At 38.2% G+C, this 18,949-nt stretch overlaps 1 protein-coding gene across 7 annotated transcripts in view; it reads right to left on the reverse strand.

The window, feature by feature from the left end:
* Window positions 1–18,949, reverse strand: part of srgap2 (SLIT-ROBO Rho GTPase activating protein 2) — a 97,979-nt gene that overhangs the window by 22,435 nt on the left and 56,595 nt on the right. For all 7 annotated transcript variants that reach the window (XM_051913121.1, XM_051913120.1, XM_051913124.1 and 4 more), the window contains 7 exons: window positions 16,250–16,412; window positions 11,583–11,645; window positions 7,243–7,458; window positions 5,231–5,359; window positions 3,924–4,145; window positions 1,586–1,687; window positions 225–422 (listed from right to left, as the gene is read on the reverse strand). In XM_051913121.1, the coding sequence (XP_051769081.1) occupies window positions 225–422; window positions 1,586–1,687; window positions 3,924–4,145; window positions 5,231–5,359; window positions 7,243–7,458; window positions 11,583–11,645; window positions 16,250–16,412 (1,093 nt within the window). The remainder of the gene's footprint in view (window positions 1–224; window positions 423–1,585; window positions 1,688–3,923; window positions 4,146–5,230; window positions 5,360–7,242; window positions 7,459–11,582; window positions 11,646–16,249; window positions 16,413–18,949) is intronic.

The raw sequence follows: 18,949 nt of genomic DNA on the forward strand, positions 1-18,949 counted from the left end.
TTTCAATCAAAGGCTTCTTAAAAGGCTCTGATAGAGAAGAAAGGACACTAAGCTAAATCTCAAACATTCAATCTCTTATCTCTCCTCTCATCACCCTTCATTTCCCATTTCTCTTTATGTCCCTCCATGCCCCCAGCTACAGATTTCCCATCGTCCAATCCACCATACCCTGGCCTTTCTTCAACCAAGTGACCTCATACTAAACTGGTTTCTCTCTCATTTACCGTGAAGTAGAACTGTTCTGTCTCCTGCTGGTTGGCTCGTCTCTTGGCTAGGCTGGGTTTGCTCATGAAAGATTCAGACACAGTGGACTTGACTGACTCCATTGAGTTACTGTGGTGGAAACAGTCAGTCACATCAAAGTCCTCAATGGTCACCATGTCCTGGATGGTCTGTAGAGTGGCCTCCATCGTCTTCTTCACCTATTATAAACAGAGTATGTGAGTGAAACAGCAATTTCTCCTGCTGTAATCACTTGATTAAGAATTTCTTACACACTAGTGCACTGCATTAAATCATTTTTGATTGGTATTTTTGTCTTGTTTTCCATTAAAATATCTAAACAAGAAATATTTACTTGAGGAGCAAAATGACATAAAATTTTAAGACATTTTACCCCACTGGCTAATTGGTTTTTGCATTATTTATGAGCATAAACCTCACAACATTTTGGTAGATTAATATTTTAAAACAAGAAAAAGGAAGTTTTAAATAGTGTGATAAGACTAATAAACTTAAATAAAATTATATAATCTGAAGTAAATTTGTTGTAAGGCTGTTTAAATATTTTTACTGAAAAACAATTACAAAATACTGATTAAGTAAATGATTTTTCCCCATGTGAGATAAACTAACGTCCTGTGTTTGGTTTCTTAAATATCACAAAGGTCTATGTACAAGATACATTAAACAAAAAAAAAAAAAAACAGAACTTGGAGAAAGTTACATACTTTATCGAAACACTAACATGAACGCTACCTCCCCAGTCCAACCAAGCCCATTTAAAACACATTAAAGTGACTTATGTGGAGGTTCAGACAGAATCAGACTTCCTTCATATTTTCAGTTGGATTTCAACATAAATGTTTAATGGTAATGTTAAACAGAGCTACAGTCCTATTGGTAGCTTAACGTTTTATCAAATTAGCCAAAATACTCAAGTGGCAGGGATCTATTTAATTATATGAATGTAGCGCCAAGGTCATGGGTTTGGTTTAGGTCAAATCTGCCAAATGTATAAATGTAAATATTTAAATTGTATAGAAATCTGTGGAATAAAGTGTAAAGATGTGTAGAAGTGACAGCACAACATTACAAATGTTTTGATCCAATCCAATGCTTTGATTTGAAACAGTACACATCAACCGAAAAAGGAAACTGATGTGAAAAAAAAAATCTTTGAAGTTTGACAGATGAGATGAATATGTACACAATTCTTGAAGAGATGATTGCAGATTTGAATCTCATTGAGCACAAATGTATAGGCCTTGTAAATCTGCATACATTATGTATGTAGGCATGTGTTTACTGTGCCTGCATGTATACAAGTATGTTTCTTGTATTTATTTGGCCATGTGTAAATCACCTCTTCATTCTCTATCTTCAGTGTGGACAGGCGGGACTGTAGCTGCTGGCATCTCTGGATCAGCTCTACCTGTACAGGCTGCTGGGCACACATATGTCCCACCTGACGGAGAAAGAGAGAAGAAAGAGCTTGAGAACAACAGAATGAAGGGGAACTGAAGCAAAACCATCCCCAGAAGTGATCATAAAGCTTATGTCCTCATGTGCTCTGAAGAACGGAGTGACCCGAGCAAGCGTCTATCTGCCTCTCTCGCTCACTCTCTTTTGCCCCTAACAGCTGCGGAACATCTTGCTCACTGTGGTCCACCCTCTCCCTAAGGGCTGAGCACACAACAGGGCACATGTGCACTGGGGAAAACCAGCTGCTCTGTTCATCACACACATACAAACATCCAGGACCCTGATGCAAGGTTGGCTACAAACAAAGACAGCATCTTAAAGCTCAACACAGCAGAAAACACTGTTGATTGATTTAATAGGGAAAAATCTAGTCCAATTAAAAAGTTAACATTTAGGAGAGCTGTAGCGTGTCATTTTTTCCATGTTAAGATTGATATTCACAGTTTAATATTCACATTATTCACATTGTCTTTGTGATGCTATCAAAACATCAGTTTGACAATCCAACACGCAACACTGGGTCAGCCAATGGCATGAGTTTGAGTCTGGAATATCTGTTTGACTGACCAATTGCAGTGTTTAGAAAACCTGTCATTATCATTATGAAAAAAAATCATTATGTTTGGTTTTGTGACACTAGTGGCAAGAATGACATCTAAAATAATTTAAAATACTAAATAGATGTAATAAAAAGAATTAATAATACTTTTTAGGGCATTTAATACAGCTCATTAGCCTTACTGTTGGCTTTTTATAGGTACTGTAAATGGTGTTAAAGGGTTAGTTCACCCAAAAATGAAAATTATGTCATTTATTACTCACCCTCATATCGTTCCACACCCATAAGCCCTTCGTTCATCTTCAGAACACAACAGTTCATGTGACTACCGTGGTTCAACCTTAATATTATAAAGCGACAAAAAATACTTTTTGTGCGGCAAAAAACCCCTAAAATAACGACTTTTCAACAATATCTAGTGATGGCCGATTTCAAAACACTGCTTCAAGCTTTACGAATCTTTTGTTTCGAATCAGTGTTTCGGATCGCGTATCAAACTGCCAAAGTCACGTGAACTATTGAAATTGCGAAACACTTATGACGTAACGAAGCCTCATTTACTGAAATCACGTGACTTTGGTGCTCCGAACCACTGATTCCAAACAAAGGATTCGTAAAGCTTCAAAGTAGTGTTTTTAGTGCTTTTCATTACTAGAAAAGTCGTTATTTTGTTTTTTTGGCACACAAAAAGTATTCTCGTCGCTTTATAATATTAAGGTTGAACCACTGTAGTCACATGAACTGTTTTAAATATGTTTTTAGTACCTTTCTGGTCATCTGAAAGTCGATTATTATTATTTTGCTGGCCATGGAGGCCTCACTGAGCCATCAGATTTTATCAAAAATATCTTAATTTGTGTTCTAAAGATGAACAAAGGTCTTACGGGTGTGGAACGACATGAAGGTGAGTAAAAAAATGACAGAATTTTCATTTTTGGGTGAACTAACCTTTTAACAATTTGGTGACAAGTGACATAGAAAGGACACATCTCACAAAAAAATAATAAAATAAAATAAATAAATAATAATAAAATAAAAGGTGTGATATTTTAAGACATAATTCAGTATGGTCTTTTAGGCAAAGCAGACAATTTCTGTGTGTGATTCCATATATAAATTACAGCACCTATAAGGTTACCAGTCAACTTGCCACATTAATATAGAGTAATATATACTGTAACATCATAACTGGACAGTCTAATGACAATATATAATAATACAGGGATGAAACAACAGAGGTCTCTCAGCAGGCATGTCTGTCACTGTGCAACACCTGATTGAGAAATGCTTCATTCCTCTAGAGGTGTCTGGGTTTGTTTGGACATGCAACGAGACAGTCTTGCAAGAGTCTCATGTAACAGCAGGACACATCCTCTCAGAGAGACAATGCTGATCATTGGAGCATGTATTTAGCTAGTGGTATTTAGCAGAGCTGATTCTTGATATCATCAAGATGTTTGATATATTGGAGCAAAAGCATCTGGCATCAGTAAAGCTGCACTCACTTGCTTAAGAATGTCTACGTGTCATTGTTTACCCACAGTGTGACTCTGCTGTTGGTGTATTGCTTGGGGCATGAAAATAATTACCACCACTGCATATTCCATTACTTCATTTCACCAGTGTCATGTCTTAAGCAATAATAATCACACCAACTGACCATATCACCCATGTGAGACTGGAAATCGAAGCGCATCGGAGGGCAAAAGACATTGTTGTAGGTCTCCATGAGCCTTTGTTTGTCTGCGTTGGCCTCCAGGTTCTCTGCAGCATTTTCGATGGTCTCCAGACCACTGTGCTTGGAAGTCTCAACGTTAAACTCAGCCGAGAGGTAGGTACGCAGTGCACGGTTCAGGCTGGCATGGTAGCCTAGGTCACAGCACTGAGAGAGGGGAAGAAAAAGGGGCATTTGGTTGGTATTTCAAGCTGCAAATAAAAATTTTATGTCGAGACAGGCAGTAAAATCAGGAGTAAAGCATAACATTTATGCATTTGGCAGAGACTTTCATCCAAAGCAACATAAAGTACAATAAAATACATTTTTATTAGTATTAAAAATAAAATAAAATAAAATAGAATAAAAACATTATAATATTAATAGTCTGCCCTTCGTACACCCCAAGAAACCCATTTTTGGCTATTAACCAGTACATGGTTACAACTTCCACGCTCTGACTGTTCAAACTAAATCCATCATCCTCACTCAAAAAAGAGGATGTCACGTTGTGTGGGCCCCTGTGTGCCGCAATTGAGGGTAATATGAGGAGGAGATTTCAGCACTTTGTGGGTGTCTTGTTAGGAGCCTGATGCTGATACGGTGGGACAAGTGGGCCCTCTTGCGGAGCTCACATTGGGGTTGCTACAGGTCTACCTTCAGGGTTACACTCAAAGAAGGAAGTCTGATGAGGCAGCACACTGTCAGTGGGTATTAGTACATTGTGGGACACTCTATACGTTGGGCATATTCAGGGCATTACACTTAAACGTCCTTTTAGGGTTGCACAGAATACTGGTCATAAAAAAGTAGCAAATTCAGATGGGTTGTTTAACAAAAGTGAAGTCACTTTCACTTTGCACTGTTCTGCTGTACACAAAGGAAGATATGTGGAAGAATGTTTGTAACCAAGCAGTTCTCGCCCCCATTGACTACCATAGTATTACTACTATGGTAGTCAATGGAGGGCAAGATCTGCTTGGTTATAAACATTCTTCCAAATATCTTCCTTTGTGTGCAGCAGAACAAAGAAATTTATACAGATTTCGAACAACTTGAGGGGGAGTAAATGATGTCAGAACTTTCATTTTTTGGTGAACTATCACTTTAAGGAGGAATATTTGTGATTTAGCTCAAAGTGTTTTTTGTATACATTTCTTTATAACAATACACTAGAAGCACTTAAAGATCCACAAACTGGCTATAGTGAAGGCTATGTTGAAGCTATAGTGATGAGATAAAGGTGGACTTACATCTATGAGGTCAGACAGATCATGGATATAGTATTTGAACACGCAGCTGTTGGTGGCCTCCAGAGCAAGAAGGTACTCATTCCTGGCCTTGATGGCTTTCAGCTTGTTCTCAGTGTATTTTGCTTGCCGCTGAGAATAAAAGGTAAAAACAGGAGGATGAGACAACAATAGAAAAAGGCAGATTCATTGTGATTACAGGCTGTCAAGCTCCAAAACAAGTACCAGAAAGTACCAAAAGCATCATAAAACTAGTTCAAATAGTTTGGGCACCAAAACTTAAGTAATTTCTCACCGATAATCTCTCACATATATGGCAAGTTGGATATCAATACTTATAAACGTCATTGGTTCGCTACTGTCGTGAAACCCAACAATATGAAGTCAAACCTGCATCATAGGAATATGGGGAAAACATCTATTTTAATTTTTTGGGGTAAAAAATAAAAGCATACGCTGTTTGGAACAGCAAGAGTGTAATGACAGACCTCTTATTTTTGAGTGAACAACCTTTAAAGCTAAAATCAAACATAAGTTCATGATGGATGGCACCTTGTTTAGCTTCTTCTAGCCCTCCCTTAATATGGAAATGTTAGAGCTGCCACCACAAACTGCACTACATTTCCATCTCTAAATACTGCTGGGATGACCACAGGCTCTCACTAGTGGGACGCACACAGAGGAGCTGCTGTTGGTCTTGTGGAAACAGAGGTGGCCCTGGAACAACCCAGCGATGATCCCATCAATCATTCTGTAAGCTGGTGGTACTGGACAGAGATGGTAACCAGAGGACTCCAGAAGAACAAAGACATGGATTGACAACAATATCTGTCCCAGACATGCTAATGACTGACCCCTGCCTGCATGTCATCTCATTACATCATCAAATGACATTCTACAACACAGTGTATTCAGTCATGGAGGAGCCATTCGTTTTGATGAATTAAGTGTCGTTTAGTGCTAGGGATTACCATATCGAATTAGAAATTTCAGGAATTCGCAGCTTGGAATCTCAGAAATACGAGAGTGTAAGGTCACTATATTAACCTTCAAACCTATTAAGCCTTGTCTTACCCTAAAAAAAGTTTATTTTGTGATAATAACCAGCTGATACTGTGTGTTACACTGCTACTTACAACACTGTAAAAAATCAAAAGTTGAGAAAACTTAAAAGTTTAAGGCAACAAACTTTTTGTTGTATTAAGTTTATACAACAAAAAAGTTGAGAAAACTCAAAAATCTCCTACAAAAACATGTTGAGAAAACTCAAAAATCTGCTGAAGTTTGTTGCCTTAAACTTTTAACTTTTCTCAACTTTTGATTTTTTACAGTGAAAATAATTATGTAAATGGACCATTGCTGGTCACCAATTTTATTATTTTAATTTAAATTAATTTAATTTAAAAAAAATGTATTTATTCTTAATTTTTATTTTATTGATATGAAACGACAACTGTTGATCACCTATTTTATTTTATTTTATTATTTTATTGAAAACACCATTGGTGGTAACATATTTTATTTATTCTTTTTAACAGACATAAAACACTATTGTCGGTCAACTATAAACACCTTTTTAATTTTGTCACCAATTTTATTTTATTTGACTGCAGAATTCCGTGATTTACCATTCAGAATCATGTATTCCAGAGAGACGTGTGATAAGCATAGTGTTATTTAGCCATGACAAGCATGGATTACATATCTGATGTGTGTTATATGTTGGATAAACCACAATCAACAGGTCATTAAAGCTGTCTAGGATCAGGTTTAGGACCCTCAACACCATCTGGCAGTGGTTTCAGCCCCTTTCAGCCCCTCTCTCTCAACTCCCACTCCATCACCTTTCCCATTTCCCTGAAATCCCCCTCCATCTGTTCATTCTTCTTCTACCCACGTTCACCTTTCCTCCACATTCTCTGCTTAAACTATCCAAGAAACTCTGATATCTCCTTTTATTAACTCTTTTCTCACCTCATCCCTTCTCATTTGAACCCTTTGATCTCACTGCTCACCTTCTCCTTCATCTTCTCAATCTTCTTGACGGAGCTGCGGCGCACATGTTTTTCCTCGATCTTGATGCTGGTGAGGGAGTCGGGTGAGCGCGGTGTCTGCCTGTCCTCGTGTCGGACACTGCGGCTCATCTGCTTCTCCTCTTGCTTTTCTGCATCCTTCAGCTTGCTCTCAGCGTTGATGCTGTCCATATTGTACATGTGATAGGTCTTCATCACCTGTGCAGGGAGGAAGAGGAAATGTACATTAAATGTACATAAAGTTGGAGCTTAGACATAGGGCGAATGCATCATGCTTAGTGATTTTATGGTGCTGCCAATGTAGGCACGATATGGACTTGAGGTATGGGCTAATTCACATGTCAGTATGGGCCGACATGGAACCAATGGACAAATCCATTCAAGGCCCATACCTAAAGCCCATTTTGTGCCAACATTGAACACACCATGAAATGTAAGCTGGGTAAAAGTGATTAATTGGATTTTGCAGAGAAATATGATGACAGTTAAAAACAATTAAGCATAAGTATAAATATTTTTCAGCATGATTTAGACTGCTTTGGTATCTGTGTCATGGTGGTTTGTTTAAATAAGGATCCTTACAGGTGGTCATTCTCATGAAGGCAGCTTGAAACGATAGATTACAGACAAGAATCAGACTGAAACTTGAAAACATCTGAACTGGTGACCTCTCCGGCTCAACAGCACAGTTTATTTCACGACACAGCTGACTCAAAGAAACTGCTTCAAGCCCGAAATCTTTCACACCAATGCTTTATACTCACAATTAGACATGCAGAACCTTTTTAGCTCACTGTGTTTGTTCAGGCAGAGAGGGAACGGGATATTACACCATGAGTTTCCATCACAAGGACTAAGACTCCAGCAGAGTAACTCTGCCAAGGAGAATTACATAATCTAATCCAATTTATTAACCCTTATTACTAATTCTTAGTACCCCATCAAGCCACATTATAGATGAAGAAAACAGAGAGCACAGATTTATTCATGTAGGTGGACTGCAAACCATGCAGCACTCTGAAGGGGTCATATACTGTAAAAAGGAAATCAAGTTTTCCTTCTTTTGAAGCAAAAGAGTTTGGTGAACTATGAAAAATATGAAAAAGGACCAATTATGCAAAATCAAAAACATCACTCTGAATTTACACTCTGTATGCAAGTTTCTTACAACATTTCGATAGACTAAAATACGACAGCCCATATTTACACGTCAGTGTTCAGAAAATTTACCCTAAAATGTACATAAACCCTGTCCCCGCAACAAAGGGGGCGAGGCCATGTTGGGCTGTTTTAGAGAAGAGGAAGAGTTGTTGTAGTAGAGTGTTGTTGTCAAGCCAGGATTTTACGCCAGAATTCTTCACAAACGAGGGTCAATTCAACGCTGGATTTGCACAAAAGATTAACATGACGGCACATGCTAGTCAATGAGTTGAATCAACTCCATAAATGTATCCACTAACCATTCAGAAACATCCAGATGCATTCTAAAAGTTGCAACTTCTTCCTGAGTCTCTTCATCAGTGTCCGACTCCAGTTTGAACAATGTAAGGCTGAACACCGTTACTGACAATCGTCATTTTGGCTGCGTGAGAGCTGTTAAAGCTCAGCCCTCTTCTGGAAAGGGGCCGGGAGCAGTAGCTCATTTGCATTTAAAGGGACACACACAAAAACGGCACGTTTTTGCTCACACCCAAATAGGGGCAAATTTGACAAGCTATAATAAATGATCTGTGGAGTATTCTGAGCTGAAACTTCACAGACACATTCTGGGGACACCAGAGACTTACATTATATCTTCTAAAAGGGGCATTTTATGGGCCCCTTTTTAAATATAAAATGGATGGATACTAGATAAAATAATATAGAAAATTGTGTATAAATGACATAAATAATAAACAATATAATAAAGAAAAAAATTTACATTTAATATATTAAAATGTATACATAATGAATTAAAAGATAAAATGATATGACCCTATAAAGAACAGTTTACATCTAAGTCCAATGAGAGACTGAAAGATCCCTGGCTCTGTCATCTGTTGCCAAGGATTGGAAGACGCCACCAAGCTTGATAGTTAGTATTCAGCAGATGCTAAATTTAGGAATGGGACTGAAGGGAGGATCTCATTCCAAAACTTCTGCTCCTTTGAGAGGAATGTCACAGAGTGACGCCATTCTTGTGCTTGCAATCAAACACTCTGCCAAGACCGGAGAGATGATACCAAGCCATCACTCCCTGGCTGTAAGAGAAAGAAAGTTAATGGACTCCATTTCCCTCCATTTACACTGGCTTTCATGAGGGTGTCAGCCTCCATGATGGGCATAATAAATTTAGTAAGCTCTTTGCAATGTCATCATTAATAGGAAACACTTACAAGAGGAATTTGGCAAACATAGATATGGGCGGGTCTCAATGGCCTTTTCTTGCTCTTGTAAAGTGCAAAGAAGTGTCAGGTTCTTTTTCCCATTCTTAAAAGAATTGTTCACCCAAAAATCTTCCACAGAAGAAAGAAAGTCATACGAGTTTGGAAAGACATCAGGGTGTGTAAATGATGACAGAATTTTATTTTTGGGTGAACTATTGAACTAGCCACTGTTAAAAATGGTGAAGAAACATGTTTCATTACGTTTTTCACCAATTTCGGCCCTATGAGGTTCCTCTTAGGTCCAAAAGGCTGAGATAATCATCATCAGCTTTTCCATTCATTCCTCCCTTTCTTTATATAAAGCACAGATGTCACTAAAAATGATGCCAGGTTTATTTTCATCATCCTTAACTCTTTAATTAAAGGATTTGCTTACTTTTTATGGAATATTGAAATGGGTTACAGTCATTTCCCAGTAGTCCATGTGTGGATTTGTATGGGGGGGAATCCAGTCGTCATTCAAAGTAAGCCAATATCACGGGTTCTCCTCCTACCACATTTGAGCCCAGAACACCCCACCCTAAAAACCCCAAACTACTCCTTCCTCCCCCACAAAAACAAAGGATACAGAAATATGTGCAAAGGGCATTTCTAATTTAATTTCTTCTCCCAGTAAAAATAAAACCCTGAAATCATTAAGATTATTTAGCTGTGTCACTAATTAAAGACATGTATAGATGGAAGCCCCATGCAACACTGCACTGTGTATCAGAAAGCAGCCCTGATGCACTCCCCTGTACAGCAGTATGATAACATTACTTAGAATCCACTGAATCATCCCTGAATTTTCCATGCACAACTACTAATTTCAGCTCTGTAAGCGAACATGGGTCTCTGTGGTGGTACGGATACTGCAACGCTAAGTCTATAAAACAGTATTCATATTGCCACTGATGGTTAAAACAAAGGTTAACTGCCATGAGTTTTTTTTACATTTTTTTGCTAGAATGTAAACACTGAAAAAGTTCACTATAAACTACATATCCTGTTCATGGAAAGTGTCATATAATGGGAAACGAAGCATGTTTACATTGTCAATGTCAAAATTTGTAAAGCAGTGGTAAATAATTAAAACTAAATATACAACTATTTGATGGTTGAGGACTATAAAACATACAGCATAGCTTGAATATCATAAAATCTTCTAGGATTACAGTCAGTAAAGGGTGAGACTGGATTCCAGACTTCTGACCCACAACTGTTGCTGTTCATTACCATCCTAAGAGCATCATCACCATTTGGAGAGCTCTCATACTCGCAGTGCTCCTTTTTTGGCACTGCAAAAGCAATAGATCTGCTTTAGAGTCTCAGGTAGGCTGCAAGCAGTCAACCTGCGTGCCAGCAGGTTATTCACTGCTAGCTGACAACTATAATTACTATCATTTACTACTTGTTCATGTCCTTCTGAACTACAGCAACTGTCTGGTAAAACATTATTTTGTTCACATACACACAAACATCCATTTCAAGGCACATAAACATTAAGAGGCGACTAAACGGTTCCTTCTAGGCCATTTCAAAAACTACAAATTGGACACACCTAGTAACACAACCACACACAGGGGGTAAACAGTGACTAAAAGCTCTCAAAATGTTTTCAACAAGAAGAAAAAGTAACTATAGCCAACCCCTCACCTCAAAAACACTGATTGGAATACAACCACAAGAGACCAAAATAAGCACTCGACTGACTCAATGCCTAGCTGCAGCAGGCTGATAGAAACAACCAAGAGATATTGAGAGAGAAAGACAAGGAAAAAGTTTGAGCTAGAGAAAGCGACACAAACTGAAAATGGAACATGGAAATGCTGCAGAAAAATGATCGCCCCAGATTTATTGTTGTCAGTACTGGAAAAAAAAGGTGTTACGGTTGACTAGGCTGTCCTTGTATCTTACCGTGTACAACTCATTGAGGACCTTCATCAAATCCTCCTGTAGCTGGAGGCCCACCTCTTTACTCTGTAAGAGAAAAGAAAAAACATTAGTAAAAGACAAATAGAGGAAGATAATGGTGTAGATCATGATTAACAGTAGTGCCCTGTTCTCTGTTACAACCTACAATCCTTCTTGGACCTTGAGCCCAGAGGCTGTCACTGTTAGACGGACCGATGAGATGTCTATCTGCCCTCTCAGTAATGGAGGTCAGCACCAGCTAACCCCAAACACATCTAGTTCAATACAGTCCTGTCCAAACCGTCAGATTATACTGGAACACTGCACACGGGGCCGGATTAAATTTACAGTATGGGCAATTGGGAACATCCAAAAAAGGAAATACGGAGGCCATACAAATGTTTTCAAAGAGCAAGAAAAACTGCAGAGTGACCAAAGCCTCTTTTTCTGGTGGAATATCAAGTTTCAGTTGGAAATGCATCATATCATGGATTTAAAATGGGTTGCAAACTTGTGCACTTGCATCTAAATGTTACACTGCTGCTAAAGTTGTTAAGTGTATAGACCAGGGGTGTCCAAACTCGGTCCTGGAGGGCCGCTGTGCTGCAGAGTTTAGCTCCAACCCCAATTAAACACACCTGAACCAGCTGATCAAGATGTAACTAGGCATATAGAAACTTCCAGATAGGTGTTTTGGACCTAGACCATGTAAAAGCATTTAATTTCAGTTAAATGTCAATCAATTTACAATGAATGTCAAAAATTGTGCAGCTGAACTGAAATTGGAAACCATTAATCGTGAATCTGATGAGACTTCCTCTCAGAGACTGTAGAATAAAAAGGTCTGGTAAACTCTGTGTGAGATGGAAATGGTGGTTTGCCGTTCTGGTGGATGCTGTGTCTTTTAAGAGGAAGTTGGCAAATGAAGGCACAGCATGACATGAAAATGAAGTGCTTGCAAGTTCAAGTCCAAACTTCAATCGCTGTGGACTGATGACTTGAGAGCCAGCCAAGAAGATGTCTAGCATTCATTGAGGGCTTTTACTCAGTTACTCCTTCCCTTTTCCCCATATTGACATTTTTGTGGGTTTTTCCTGTTTTTGAAGGTTTGAACGAGGGTTCATGGATGTTTTTGGACATGTCAATCAGCTCTTGAGGATGAGAAGTGATGGAAATGATGGAAGAGAAAGGAAATGTGTGACTGAAAGGAGATGAAGTGTGTGCATGGGCATAAAAGACAGAAGGGGGAAGTAAAGGGTGAAAGAGTGATTTGAGAGTGTACACAAACAGTCAATCTGTCAATCTTCAAAAACAGTCACACAGCTCCTTCCTATTGTCCAGGATGGACAAACTGGAGTTCATTTTAACTCTTTGAAAGCTGAGATGGATGAGTAGGCTATTGGGAGGTGTCCCGTAGGAGATACCCTTTAGGCAGTCATTCATAATGGTGCTCTGATGGGTTGTATTTGGAGTCAGCGGACTGAGTAATATGTGAGAACAGAACACCCAGATTCAGAGAAGGGAATGAAGTGCCTGTCTGGAGATGCTCACCACACCTTTAAGCATGTCTGAGGAAGTCTATCAAACATAAAATAATGAATATATATATATATATATATATATATATATAAAGCAACCAGAATCTCATTGGGCAAACACACATAGGCATACAAGCAGTGGAAAACTGGAAAACAGTATAAACTCAGTATAAAACAGTAGACTTCGCAAGTGGACAGACCTCCAAACACACATTCAAATTCTTTATTTATGAAAATGTTGTCCCATTACATTTTCCTATTATGTGTAAGTGTTAAACTGAAGGTGTGGGAGATAGTTCAGAAGCATGTGGCCTCCCTCATTTGTGCTTACAGACCTGCTGGGGGATCAGGGTTGATGGCTGCCCTGTTGATTGTCGGATGACTAGTAAAACATTTCATGACAAATCCCTATTTCAGATCAGTTCAATAAGGTGCATTTGATGGATTTATTTAGCTTGCTCTTTCTATTAGGATTTTTGGGTCTAGGCTATACTCCTCTCAATTTTTCCTTCCTCTCTCTTGCTCCGTTGCTCACAGACACACATAACACTTCCCCTCTAAGCAGCATAACACTCCTGTGGTGAAATGGATCTTCAGGAGTGCGGTCGGAGCAGGCAGAGCTGCCTTGCTCCATCTGCTCGGAGACACACTCCAAAGACAACACACAAAAAGAACCCCAAAAAATGGGAGTAAACTATTGATTTTCCATGAAGAGCTCTATAAATCTATTGGGCAACAAGAGAAGAGACTCTGGGATGGGAGGACATGGATTTATGAACCTTAATGACGAGATGCACTTGTTAAATGAAAAAGATCACACATTTGTCCGTGAGCCTGGCAGGAGATTGGTTTTGGTTCTGCACAAATCTGTCACAGGAACATCAATTCGGGGTGTGTGAGGGGATTGGTTTACTGGCACTTGACATCAGTCACATGTCAAAGGATTGTTCCTATGAACAGCGCCTCTGCTTCTAATTCCCCCCAAAAAACAAAAGCATGTGGTTTAATTTATGAAGCTTCTTTGTCTTGATTCAAAGTGCTATGTAAAAACATTCTGCTCGTATTTAGTGATCAGAGCTACTTCAGCAGAAAAATGCATTAAAAATATGCCCATGACATGAATAATGTTTCTTGGTTATTGGAGTCTAAAGAATAAGCTAATATTCCACAGTTTAGTGACTTTTCCTAATAAAGAGAAAAATAATCCACTTTCAATATATCAAGACAATATATTTACAAAGTAAATGAGAACATATGAAATTAGGATAAAAATGATAATCAGAAGATATCTGTTTTTAATAAATACACTAGTGGCACTAAATGAATTTCCAAAGAACTTTACCAAAACACTTATTTGCACCATTATTAAAATTCTGGCTGATACAGATAAGCCGTTAATTATTTTCATGTTATAGCCAATATTAAAATTCAACACTTTCGTCTAAATAAATTAAAATGAAAACACACACAGACACACACACACACACACACAAAAAAAACTAAAGTCAAACATTTTAAATGTTACAAGTGAATATGGATGGATGGATGGATGGATGGAGATTACCAATATGGTAGCGATATACTGTGCATCTCTACTATTTGCCACCAGATTACAAATGGTAGAAAATATATTTATACAATCTATCCAGTCAATTAAATTACCTATCAATCACACAATCACATATTATTACTGAAGCTAAAATCGGTCAAATTAAATTGCGCTACATTTCTGATCAGGCATTGAGGAAGGAGACAGGATTCGTCCAAAACTTCATTGCCATACTTCTCGTTCTACACTTCTAACAGTGTTTTTTCTTTATTGTGCGTCTGCTCTTGTGGTTCAATAAAGTCATAAACCTCCTCCGGACATGGCTCCCTTGACTGCATTTGCATTTAGAGTGCAGAATTTCTCCAGCATGTCGTAGAGCTTTTAAGACAGGTGGGAAGTGTGCAGCACTAGGACGTGGGTAAGTCCAGTCGCACAGACTTCAGTGATTCCCAAGAAGCCTCCAGAGAGAGGCCGGCCGGGAGCGTTCAATTAAAGGCCTGTTATTCCTGCAGCATGGAGAGCCGGGTGAGCTAAACTACAGAAGAGAGAGAGAGCCAGAGATTTGAGATGAATGTTGATAGGGAGACTCATCTCTCTCTCACGGGAACTGAGGAACAGATAGAGAGATAGCTGGAGAGAAACAAGTGCTGATTGGGGTCTGACAGACTCTTGCCGCTAGTTATATAGGGGGAAAAACATAATTAAAAAATGAAGGGTGTCTTTTCTCCCTCTTGATTTGGATTTTTTAGAAAAGTTTAGAGAACAAACTTGCATTAAACCTTAAATTACACATAATCGAGACCTCAAATGGACAAAGTATCAAACCTATCTGATAAAGTATCAAAATTCCCTGCCCAACTGATAGACTGATGGGAGATATCCAAACTATAATTGTTTTAAGGAGATCACCTGTGGAGGTTCCCTCATCTTTTCTCTAAACAAAACTAGATTTGACCTTAAACAGACCAGATCGACTCAGTGAACTAGATTAACCTGGACAACCAATGGAGACAGGAAACGTGTGGATCAGAAAGCATCTCTTTCACAGCTCTGGGTTTAGAGCTGTGAAAGAGATGTTTAGAACATTCTTGCCTGTATAACCAGTCTAGACAAGCCAAGAGAAATGAGACACCAAAGGCTGGGATACTCTCTCACATCTATCAACTTCACCTGACTAACAGGATACAGAATTGTAGCCTGAGATTTTAGATTATAATCATCTCAATATCAGCTTTAAGGAGCAGAAGAACACATAAGAACCCACAGAAGATGGTTATGAAGCAAACTGTTAACATGCTAATTTTACAAGCTCTAATATAAATATCAATAAAGTATATAAAATACAAACAACTGAGTAAAAATGTTTCATGTAATACAGCATCTGTTATCTCTTCTCAAAGCTAGCATTAAATGCTTATGCTATTTATGCACCCCTTATCCCACTTAGCGCACCTCTTCAAAAGTGGTCACAATAGTTCAAAACCGGTACTCCAAGAAAAAAAAAAAAATTGAAACATCAAGCTCATTGACCAATACAGTGGCTTTAATAGAGGAATCGACTGATCTGTAAAGAAAAATGTCACCTTTTTGAAGAGGCGTCCTGAGTCCTCGCTGATCTGGGCGAAGCGTGGGATGATGTTGTTGAGGTAGAGATCGCTGAGAGTGGCGTGGTCTCGACTCTCTCTCTTCACCTGAGCCAAGAGAAGGTTCCAGCAGTTGACTGGAGACAAGACATTCTGCTCCTTCCTGCAGAGAAGAGCAAAGAAAAACATTTATTATCATTCATAGAGGAGATAGCAGCAGGATCAGCTGAAACAAGCTGTTATTAAATATAAAAAAAATATATTCTATGAGGTGACTTATTATATTATGTAGTAGTCGCATATATTATCTCTGACAAAGAAACCATAATTTCAACATAACCAAATGATTCAGTCAAATAAGATTCACAATGCTTAATGTAACAACTAAATACTAAAATAATTTTTAAAAAATCAAGACATGTCTTCAACATGTTTTAATATAAAAATGAGGACTTCTGTAAACATTGACTAATGATGCTAATGAACTGCTGAATGTTTTCCTAAAACATGGAAAATAATCAAACTTAGAACCAATTAAAAGTTTTGCTCCTATTGTTTAAATGAGAGACTCTATTATAATATCTATTAAAACATAGACATGTTTTTTCAGGAAACTTTAAGGTCAAAAAATAAAAATAAAAACATTTATATATAAATATAGCTCATTTGTCATTCAAACTGCCAACTGTTTTTGAAAATGAATGACTTCAGGTCACTTTGTCGCCACAAATCACTGTGAACAACCGTCGAGACTTACATATCATCATTACAGATAAATCCGGTCAAAAAACCCTGCGGACGTTCTCTAATCAGGAATGTGCCCTTGATGTTAAAGGTTACTCTAAAACATGTAGTCCTGTCATGGTTAAGAAGGGTACATATGCGTATAGATCTGTCCTGATAAACCTGTTGCCCTTTGTGTGGAGGTAACTCATGGACTATACAGCCATGGATGTCACGCCAAAGAGGAATTCTGCTAAGCCCTGCGTTACTCCAGGCATATGCTGGAGGGATGGACCCAGCGGTCTGTGCGTGCCAGAGGAGACAGCTGATGCTGAGTGTCCCGTAGAAGCCCATGAGGTGGGGCCCGTTCCCTGCTGCCAAAATGCCTCTGAATGGGTGGGGCAGAACCTGAGGTCTCTTCAGACCAGACAGTCTGAACAGAGAGATGAAACAAGAAAGACTACATCTAAAGAGCTTGCAGAAAGCATCCGGCTGCCTGTTAATGTTTTACAGACTGTCTGTTTACAGAGGAACAGCTAACACATGACCTTGGTCCTGCTGTTAAGTCGAGCGCTGAGCATCTGTGAAAACTAAAATGATCTAACACCCATTCATCACATCTACCCAAACAACCAGCAACCTTATCCATCAGCATTATGCAAACGTGTAGATTTAAGGGCTAAACAACTTGTGACCGACAAGGGCAAAAGTGCTGAGGAAAAATCAATTTCCTTTCTCATTTTAGAAACACTGCATATATAGAAACACTTCCTCGGGGTGGATTAATCACTATACTAACATTCAAAAGTTTAAGCAACTTTTTGTTTGTTTGTTTGTTTTTGTAAGAAACTTTTATTCGGCAAGGACACATTATCAAAAATTACAATAAAGACATTTATAATGTTATAAAAGATTCCTATTTTAAATAAATGCTGTTCTTTTGAAATTTCTAAATATCAAAGAAACCAAAAACAAACAAGCAAAAAATATTAAGCATCACAACTATTTTCAAAATTGTTAATAATATGAAATTTTTCTTGAGCACCAAATCAGTAATGGCTGTTGAAAATCCAGCTTAGTTCTATTTACATTGTCTATATATAATTAAATTACATTTTAAAATATATTAAAATAGAAAAGTTATTTATAAATATATAAAAGTTGTTTTAAATGATAATAATATTTCACCATATTTCCATTTTACTGTATTTTTGATTGAATATATACAGTCTTGGTGAGCACAAGACTTCAAAAGCATTACAAACCAACAACAAAAAAGCCCTTGTCCAAAATCATGGTAATACCATGCTTTCCAAACATATTCACTTTTGTGCACAACATGCTCAAATGCACAAATCATATTACATACAGTACACATCTGTACACATCATCTGAACCTGTTTAACATAATAAAAATTCATATTCATGTCATCAATACCTAAATATTCTGGGCTGAAACCAGGCTCTACTTATGTCCTGAATTAGTCTGGGTAATGAACCTCAAGAGATATACATGTATAGATGTATTAACACTTGTCTGACACAGTCCTCCTTGTTAAAGAGCACGTTGGACTAATCATATCACTCGGCAGGGACCCTGTCTCTCTGTACAGGACATTCCCTCTGGTTTGCCTGCCGACAAGACTTCAGACAGACACTCCTCCCAACAAGTTCAAAGAGAGGGGAAATCAGCCAGCGTTCAGCGTTCAGCAGGGGGCTCTGCAGAGGTACATCACAGCCTGTTCTCCTGCTCAACATCTGTCAGTGTTATGGAAAGGACTGGACACATCTCACTTCACCCGTACCCAAACTCATTTGATGATGGGATCAGAAAAGAAAAAAAAACAAATATACTGTTGTCATCAGACAGCCAATATATTTTTACAGATGATAAAGAGAAGCAACAGACATTCAAAAAAAAATTAGATTTCAATTATTTGACAGATTGTTGGCTTTCAATATAGTGTATATACCTGT

This window comes from Ctenopharyngodon idella, chromosome 11 (assembly GCF_019924925.1).
Source record: "Ctenopharyngodon idella isolate HZGC_01 chromosome 11, HZGC01, whole genome shotgun sequence".
Classification (NCBI taxonomy): Eukaryota; Metazoa; Chordata; class Actinopteri; order Cypriniformes; family Xenocyprididae; genus Ctenopharyngodon; species Ctenopharyngodon idella.